The 10,032-nt window shown below is 50.1% G+C and overlaps 1 protein-coding gene across 1 annotated transcript; it reads right to left on the reverse strand.

The window, feature by feature from the left end:
• Positions 1 to 9,156: 9,156 nt before the first annotated feature.
• On the reverse strand, positions 9,157 to 9,676 carry LOC148294556 (uncharacterized). Its single transcript, XM_088253798.1, has 2 exons — positions 9,596 to 9,676; positions 9,157 to 9,525 (listed from the first exon to the last, which is right to left on the reverse strand). Exons 1-2 carry the CDS (start codon positions 9,674 to 9,676, stop codon positions 9,157 to 9,159), a joined length of 450 nt encoding a protein of 149 aa, XP_088109924.1.
• Positions 9,677 to 10,032: the final 356 nt, after the last annotated feature.

Genomic DNA, 10,032 nt, shown 5'->3' on the forward strand with positions numbered 1-10,032 from the left:
CATCCTCAACTTGTGATACTCGCAAGTGCACGAGCCGTTTGGTAGTATAGCATATGTAAGTGCGAGGTCGATCCCACGAGGATTGGTGATTGAATGATCCAATTCATTTTTCCTACACAAAACAGAAATGAAAAAGAAAGGAAATAAATAAAACAAGGAAGAAAGAAATAACTAACTCAAGCAGATAAGTTCCCAAGTTCAATTAGATTAATGGATTGATTCTAGCTAAAGTATGATTAAGCCATGGTGTTTGGTCATAACCTTGTGTTCCTAATTCCCTAATTTGATCATTTGTTGTCTAACCTAAAATTAAGCATTAGGAACCCATTAAGCATAGAAGAACAATTTAAACAACCAAGCATGTATCTAATCCCTGTTGTCGAATGTCCATACATACTCTTCCTATTCATAGTTCAATTCGAATTAAAGCATGGTGTCTACTCTTAATTCAAACCAAGATAGCTAACATGCAAGCCTAAATGGTGATCAATCATTCAAACTAGCATATTAACTTATAAGCATAATGAATAAGAACAAAAACCATAATTGAAACTTGGAAATAATCAAACTTGAAACTAAAGAAAAGAATGTACATTACAAGAAAAATAAATTACAACTAAGAAAACATTAAAGAAAGCTAGAATTGAGAACTAGAAAGCAAAACTAAGAGAATTTGAGGGAGAGAAGGGAAGGGAGCTCTAGAGAAGTGTTTGAGAGCTCCCCCCCTTGGGGTGTGTTTACAAGCTTGGGAAACCTCACTATATATAGGCCTAAGGAAGCTGAAAATCTGAATTAAGTATGGCTAATGCATACAACACTTGTTTTATAAAATCTGAAATGGTTGATGCACTTCACTAATGCATACAACACTTCCATTATAAAATCTGAAATGGTTGATGCACTTCACTAATAAATCCCACCAGCAGCCCTAGCTCATCTTCATGTCACCATGACCAAGCTTCCAACCAGAAATGATAGCTCATACCTAGCTCACCATGACCAAGCATCCAACCAGCACATGCTGAGGTCAGCATGACCAGCAACTTCAAGGGCTTACAACTTGGGCTTCTCTTAATCAAATTAGGACTTTAAGCACTCGAAATTGAAGTTCAGAATGTCTTCTTTCCAGCCATATATCATTTGGGCCAATCCAAGGTCGGAGGAGGAAGTTAAGGCCAAAACAAATTGCTAACTCATTTTGCGCGCTGATAAAATCCATCCTGAGCATGGCACTGTGTTTGCTAGGTAACAGACTCCATATTTATCCAATGGGGCTGAATTTTGGATATGTTATAGTACACACCCATTGGAACAACTTTCATGAAGAATTTTGCATCATCTGAGCTATGTAGGTTGCTGAAACAAAGCTTGCAATATGACCTACGAAACTGGACTGGCAGGGGGCTGTAGCCAAAATTGAGTTTGTCTTTAAGCTCTTCATCCATTCATCCAAATTAGGCCCTAACATGCATGGATTGCATCATTTACTATCCAAAGCCCTCATTATTACCTAAAGCTCAATGAACTGAAAGATAAACACAAAAAGGATTAAAAGCACAAGTTTAACTCAAAAACATAACCAAATCATAAGCTAGAAGGGTACAAAATGATATACAATTATGAACCGATCAAGGCATCCTGCTAATTGTCTCTATTTGCTCGCACTTGTAGAATCTGCAGCAGCTCTACATGCTCCTCATTTTTCCTCTGCAGTGTTTCCACATGCTGATTGGCACAGTAGAGCCGCTTCTGCAAGTCCGCCACCATAGCCTTCAAGGAAGCTACTTCCTCACTCAGGGCTGCACACTCCCGCGTCCTCGCCAGTAAACGCATGCCCAAATTGGTAGCCGAGATCGCGTGGAGCACAGTCAAATTGTGGGACTCCTCCACTGCAGCTTTGTCAGACCTCTGCGCCACATGCAGATGATCTGTCGCTGTGAGCCTGCTGGCAGTCATGCCTCCTAGCAGCAATACTCTGTTCGGCATTGCCTCAGCAAAGTTCGGTATTGCCTCAGCAAAGTTTGAGGCCGTGCTGTGATGATATGTGGAGTTTGGGAAGACAGGGTTTGGAGGAGCCCTTATCTGGGCATTCGGAGGTGCAAGGGACAATTCAAGGTTGAGATCATCAAGGTGAGTGCATGATGTTTGTACCATATCTGACCCTCCACTCGTACAACGACACGTGGATCTTATAAACTCGCCCAAGTACCCAAGGCCTCGGACAATCGGCATCGGCCACCGATGGCATTGTCTCAAAGCTGCGAACAGCCATTACGAGCCCAACTCGTCTACAATCGGCATCCCTTACCGATTGTAGAGAATCAACCTCGAAGTATCCGCCCAAAATATCTAAAGACTCGTGTCAACCTCAGAAGGCCCTCCCACGAGTCCCACATCGAAAATGAGCACCAAGAGCATACAAAATGCCCTCTATAAATAGGCCCCTCCACTACAATACAGGGGTAAGACTTTTCAGCTTGACTTTTATACTTCTATATGGTCAACAGCAAGAGCTCTTAAAAACAATCTTACTTGAGCATCGAAGGGTCTTAGGCTGGTTCCACACCGGTTCCATAGACCTCACGAGCTTCGCTTATCTTCTATTCAGGATCAGCATTTGAAGACATGAAGAATCTCCATTTACCACTCAATCGATCTCCTAGATCGTCCACATCTCTTGTAAGTTGCACTCATCTCTATCTGTTCAGATTTAGCGCCAACAGATTGGCGCCGTCTGTGGGAATCGCTTATCGATTAACCCATATCTCAAAGAAAACTCTGAGACCAAAAAATGAATCCATCTTCGGTCCTCTCTTCCGATGGCCCTATCCTCGGCCTCGGCGGCGAGCCAAGTCTAACTCCCTTGCTTCAGACACCGCGGACAGAAACACCCGCTCGACCGACCACCCTGGAGGCTCGTATGGAGACCCTACAGCAGGATATGGCGAGAATGCAGGAGCACAACAATGTTCTCACCTCTAAACTGGATGACACACAGAGGCAGCTACATCATCAACAAACACTCTCCGCCCAGTTGCAGAACGATCGGGAACCAACCACACAGCTTCGGCAGGAGAAATCGTTTAAAAGCGTACGGATGCCCGATGTCCGGGATAGAGGGAAACGGCAGGCTGTGCACGAACCGACTGTCTCCCGAAGACTGTTCGTGCCCACTCCAAAGGAGCGCCATCCCGAATATCGCGTTTATTCCGATTGCCGTGAGAGGATCAACGATCGGCGGAGGGAACGGCAGTCCTCGCCCATCCAGGTCCGGGTGAAGCTCGACGATCCACGCCTGGAGGCACTTGGATCAAAATCCCCCATACGCCAAAGGTACAGTGCGATCGGCCTGGAAGAAACGGACGAATCGGATTACGCTCCAAGATCTCTAGGAACCACCATCTCATCAGCAGGGCCCACTGCACAACGCCACAGCCACCGATCGAACCAGGACAACGATCGGCGAAAAGGAAATTACGAGAGAAGCCCCAACCGAACGGCAGACCAAGGAAGGCGAGGTCACAATGCTGACCAACGCACAGGGAACCGAGCGGTCGAGCCCTTTGGTGACGATCTTCCATCTACCGATCCGACTATCCGTCTCCTCCTACAGAAGATGAATCGCATTGAGAAGGACAAGACCAGGCTCGGACACCAACATGGGGAACGGTACAGCCAGGGCCATTCACCAATCGAATCCGGACATTCAGACACGAGAAAGAGGTCCAAGCACTCCGCATATTGTTCTACTCAGGGGTGGAAGACCCCGTTACCCACATTCATACCTTCCAATCAGCTTTGGGTTGCAAAGGACTGACGGACGAAGGCCAATGTTTGCTATTCCCCTCCACCCTGACCGGAGCCGCTCTGAATTGGTTCTATCGAATGGAGCCAGATACGGTTGACACTTTTAATCAGTTGAAGCAAACCTTCCTCAACCATTTTATGATTCAAACCGATCGCCTGTATTTCGCCGATGACCTCTATACCGTTCGGCAGCAGGACGATGAGCCGTTGAGGGAATATGCGGCTAGGTTCAGCCATGAGTACTCCAAATGTCCGGAAACTGACGACAGGGCGGCCTTCGGTGCCTTCAAAAGCGGCCTTCGGTCGTCTCAGTTTCGTTATTTGGTCCACAGCAGCAACTGGACCACCTACTCCGAATTAATGAAACAGGCGGCTATCCACGCCAAGGCCGAGCACTTCAACTCCAAGGGATCGGCTTCGGCCCTACCAAACAAAGCGGTACCGACCGGCCAGCCCTCGACACAGCACTATGACAAATCAGGCCCCCTACCGAACGGCACCCCCTGCAACTGCATTTTCCGCGCCACGAAACAAACGGAAAGACCACTTCCGCGATCGGCAGGACACCAACAAAAAGGGCAAGGACTCCGGTGGGAGAGGCGACTTCGGCGAGTCGAAGAGAAATCGACCAGCGGAAATCTTTACTTTGCTCAACACTACTTATGAGCATGTTCTCCTGACCGAAGGGGACATAATACCAAAGCCGAACAACCGAAAACTTCCTCGGCAGAGCGAGAAGGACACCGGTGTTTTCTGCCGATACCATCAATACAATACCATCAATACAACCGGAAAATTGTGGAGCGCCTCATCAACGAAGGAAGGCTGGATCAGTACTTGAGCACTAAACCAACCTCGGATAAACCACCGAATCGGCAGATCAATATGATCAGTGGAGGGATACCCATCGCCGAAGCCAGCAACCAATCTGTCAAAGATTATGTGTGTGCCGTTCGGTACCCCCAGATCCTCAGCGTCGATGAAGGCCGCAACAGCAAAGTCCAGCGAATCGGTTGGGCGCCTATTACCTTTTCCGAAGAAGAAGAGCGAGGTATCATCTTCCCCCACTCTGATCCCATGATCATCCGAGCCGACATTACCGATTTCGACGTAGGCCGAATCCTCATCGACACAGGTAGTTCAGTCAACGTCCTCTTTGCTGATGCCTTCGATGCCCTCGGCATAGACCCTCAGCACCTAAACAAAGACATCACCCCTCTCCTCAGCTTCTCTGGCGACGTGATCGAACCAATCGGCAGTGTCTTGCTTCCGTTTGCGTTTGGCACCATTCCCAGACGAACGATCATCTATACTCACTTTTTGGTGGTCGATTGCCCAACCGCGTATAATGCCATCATCGGCAGGACGGCGCTCACCAAAATGAAGGCCATGCTGTCACCACACATGCTCCTCCTCAAGTTCCCCACCCACGCTGGTGTAGGCCAAGTGCGAGGGGATCAGTTGAGTGCACGGACATGTAACGTTTCAGCAACCAAAGGTTCGGCACGAGCCACGCCTCTCGCAGCATACTCGGTCGCTGCCAACGCTACTGTGCCGAACGGCAGAGGGGCGGACAAACCGGATGATCCCAGGGATGACGCTGTCACCCCACAAGCACAACCCGTTGAAGATTTGGAATCGGTCGTCCTCTTCGAAACAGAGCCCGACCGACAGGTTCGAATCGGTACCACCTTGAGCCCGGCACTGCGTACCGACTTCATTGCCTTCTTGCGCGCCAATGCAGAAGTCTTCGCTTGGTCGTACGATGACATGCCCGGCATCGCCCCGAGCGTCATCAGCCACAAGCTCAGCATCTGCCCCACTTTCAAACCCATCAGACAGAAACGGCGGGCGTATGATACCGAACGGTATGAAGCAATGAGGCTCGAAGTAGACAAACTGAAGACCATCGGCTTCATCCAGGAAATAACCTACCCAATTTGGCTGGCAAATTCGGTTTTAGTCAAAAAATCAAACGGCGCCTGGAGAATGTGTCAAGACTATACCGATTTAAACAAGGCTTGCCCAAAGGACAGCTTTCCTCTGCCAAGGATTGATCAGATGGTAGATGCCACGGCAGGCCATGAACTTCTCAGCTTCATGGATGCATACTCAGGCTACAACCAGATATTCATGAGCCCTGCCGATCGCGAGCACACGGCATTCATCACCGACAAGGGACTTTACTGCTACAAAGTCATGCCGTTCGGCTTGAAGAACGCTGGGGCAACATACCAGCGATTGGTCAACAAAATTTTTTCCGACCTCATTGGCACCTCGATGGAAGTTTATGTGGACGACATGCTGGTCAAAAGCAGAACGGCCGATTCTCATCTCCACAACCTCTCGCTCATGTTCGGCGTCATGAAAAAGTACAACATGCGCCTCAAGCGTTTCCTCGGGCAAATTTCTCGGCTTCATGATCAGCCAACGAGGAATCGAGGCCAACCCTGAAAAAATCAAGGCATTACTCGACATGCAGATACCGAAGACACAGAAGGATATTCAGAGTCTGACTGGGCGTGTCGCCGCTCTTGCCCGATTCATATCGAAGGCTACCAATCGGTGTGCTCCATTCTTCAAAGCCCTCAAAGGAAGCAAACGGCAGATTGTCTGGACTGCCGAATGCGATCGCGCCTTCCAAGATCTTAAGGCCTACATGAGCAGAGCACCCCTATTATCCACCCCTCTTCCCGGCGAAGAACTCATCCTCTACCTCTCGGTTTCGGCAACGGCACTTAGCTCTGTGCTCATTCGCAAGCCGAACGGCATAGAACTTCCCATTTTCTACACTAATCATGCCTCGCAAGACGCTGAGATTCGGTACCCCGAGCTAGAAAAACTCGCCTACGCTCTCGTCCTTTCAGCACGCAAGCTTCGGCCATACTTTCAGGCTCACAGTGTTACCGTCCTCACCAATCAGCCTCTGCGCCAGATACTACAGCGACCGGAGACATCAGGTCGGCTAGTAAAATGGGCCATCGAGCTCGGCGAATTCGACATCCACTACCACCCTCGTCCTGCCGAGAAAGGACAAGCTGTAGCCGATTTCATCTCTGAGTTGACCGCGTCCGAAGGGCCAGATCCGATTCATCTTCGACAGTACCAGTCGCCCACCCGACCGAAGGAATCTTTAATCCCTCGATTCCCCTTTGGACTCTCTACGTGGACAGTTCGTCCAACCGACAGGGCAGCGGAGCTGGCTTGGTACTAAAGGCCCCTGACCAGACAACCATCGAATATGCCATCCGATTCCAATTCCGGACTTCCAACAATGAAGCCGAATATGAAGCTCTGTTGGCAGGCCTTCGGCTCGCTAAAGAAATGGGCGCTCAGCAACTCAGGATCTGTAGCGACTCACAACTTGTCGTCAACCAGATAATGACTGAATTTGAAGCCAAGGATACTTCGATGGTTGCCTACTTGACACACGCTCGCCGATTGCTCCACCACTTCACTGCGTAGCAAGTTCAACAGATCCCCAGATCCGAGAACAGCCACGCCGATGCTCTATCACGCCTTGCATCGGCGATCGACGACAACGTAGGGCGCCATGTGCCGATCGAGATCCTCACTCGGCGCAGCACCACCGACCTCGAGATACATGCCGTTCGGCAGGATCCAAGTTGGATGGATCCTATCCACGCCTACCTCGCCAACGGCACGTTGCCTGACAACAAATCCGAAGCTAAGACTATCCACCGCCGATTGGCACGATACCTCCTTCTGAATCAGATTCTCTATCGGCGTGGTCATTCCTTACCATTGCTTCGGTGCATGACCCCGCAGCAAGGAAACTACGTCCTACGAGAGATTCACGAGGGAGCCTGTGGGGACCATTCTGGCGCCCGATCGTTGGCTTTCAAAACCATTCGGCAAGGATACTACTGGCCGACTCTTCATGCCGACGCCACTAAACTCGTCCAGAAGTGCGACCATTGCCAGCGCTTTGGTTCCATCCCAAAATTGCCTGCCGAGCCACTGACTCCGATTGTCAGCCCATGGCCCTTTGCCCAATGGGGTTTAGATCTCATCAGCCATATGCCCCAGGGAAAGGGACAGGTCAAATTCGCCATCGTCGCTGTCGACTACTTTACGAAGTGGACCGAAGCCGAAGCATTGGCAACCATAACCGCAGCCAGGGTCGAGCATTTTGTATGGAAGAACATAATTTGTCGGTTTGGTCTTTCGAACGCAATCATCACCGACAACGGCAAACAATTCGACTCCTCTCAGTTTCGGCACCTGTGCCACCGATTCAACATCAACTTGTTCTTCGCATCCCCAGCGCATCCACAATCAAATGGCCAGGTAGAAGCCATCAACAAGATCATTAAGAAGACGCTGAAGAAAAAACTTGGGGCAGCAAAAGGAGCCTGGCCCGATTTACTTCCAGAAGCGTTATGGGCCATCAACACCTCCTACCGACAGTCGACATGCGAAATACCGTTTTCCCTCGCTTTCGGTACCGAAGCTGTTGTCCCAGTCGAAATCAACGCACCCACATGCCGAACGGCATCTTACAATCCAAAGCAAAATGAGACACTGCTTGCACTCAATCTCGACCTCGTCGACGAACACCGTTCTCAGGCTCAGCTTCGGAATGCCTCCTACAAGCAACGGACCTTTCGCTATTACGACTCGCGCGTCCGACGCCGATCGTTCAAAGTGGGGGACTGGGTCTTACGCAAAGTCTCTCTCGCCACCAAGAGCTCCAACGAAGGCACCCTTGGCCCTTCATGGGAAGGCCCTTATGAGGTCGTCACCGTCTGCCGACCGGGAACTTACCGATTGCGCGGTACCGATGGCCATACCCTCGGCCACCCTTGGAATATTGAGCACCTCAAATATTACTACAAGTAACGTGACCTTCGGTCCTTACTCCATGTACAAGTGCTCGCACCTTGTTGTAACCTTCGGTTGTTACCTTTGTAATCGGTTTATTTCAACATAATCCCTATTCTATACATATGGCATTACCAAACAGCAATATTATATCAACAATATTCTACATTCGGCATGCACACATACAGGATTACGGACATCAGCAAATTCAACCAAAACAGAGTTAACATAGATATAATAGGCCACAGAAGGGCCATCTGTCTTTACAACATGCCATTCGGCATGCTCAAAAATGTTATACAATTCCAACATGATACTTGGGTTAACGAAGTCTAAAAGGAGGGTGGATCGGCTTCGGTCGTTACAACATCGGCATCAGCTGACGCCGGCACAGGATCAGTCGACGGCTCGGCAGTAGACACAATGGCAGCCCTCGGCCCGGGATGACCTTCTTCCTCCCCACTGCTTGAATCGGTGTCATCGATTTCCTCGGGCTCGGCATCCTCACCCTTGTACGCATTGCTCCATGACTTCTTTGTCTACCAGAAGCGTGAACTCCTCCGACGCTCGGTAGTCAGCAACGGCTTTCGCCTTCGCCTCTTCTACCTCCTTGGCATGTGACCGTTCGGCCGCATCCATAGCCACCTCCACCGCGGCCTTCGCCTCCTGCGCCGACACCAAATCCAGCTCCGTTGCCGCCAATTTCGATGTCAGCTCCGCTATCTTCGCAGCATTTTCCTCAGCACACCGGTCAGCCTCCTGAATGAGCTTTCCGGCATCAGCGATCTTCGAACGGCCCTCTTCAAACTTCTTTTGGTACCGTTCGGCAGCATTGATGGCTCGCTTCACGCAGAGCCACATCTCCATATCAGCCTATTAACACATACAAACTCAGTATGCCGAACGCATGACCACTTTGAAAAACAACAAATTAAACACTTACTGCAGCCTGAAGCTGGAAGGCTCGCCCGGTCTGCTCGCGCAACGTCTTCATCGACAGTTGCTCAATCTCTGACAGCTCCATTTGAGCGCCATCGATCATACTGTTGATGAACGGCACAGCCTTCTGAGGGCAAGGAATGTTCACCGGCCCCTCCTCTCCCTCTCCTTCATCATCGGGAATCACCACCGATGTCCCTTCATTCGGCCCTCTTGGCCGCTTCGGCAACGGCGTTGCGTCGAGGGCACCCTCAATCATCATTTTTCCTGTTACTTGGAGGTGCACCTCCTGCCGCCACCGTCTGCTCATCCCCAGAGGCTCCTGCCGCCTTCTTCTTCGGCCTGGGGGATTGCCCTTTCTTCGGCTTCGGCGCCCCATGCCCCTCCAGCCGCCTCCTGGTCGCCTCGCTCATTGGACGCCCACCTGCCACTACAAAAAAC

Source organism: Prunus avium, chromosome 5, assembly GCF_965620075.1.
Source record: "Prunus avium chromosome 5, drPruAviu1.hap1.1, whole genome shotgun sequence".
NCBI lineage: Eukaryota > Viridiplantae > Streptophyta > Magnoliopsida > Rosales > Rosaceae > Prunus > Prunus avium.

Excerpts from the sequence above, each read along its gene's own strand:
- LOC148294556 (XM_088253798.1), bottom strand. The coding sequence starts at position 9,676 with ATGGAGCTGTCAGAGATTGAGCAACTGTCGATGAAGACGTTGCGCGAG. Across the intron at positions 9,526-9,595 it reads CCTTCCAGCTTCAGGCTGCA|GCTGATATGGAGATGTGGCT; the intron begins GTAAGTGTTTAA and ends ATGTGTTAATAG.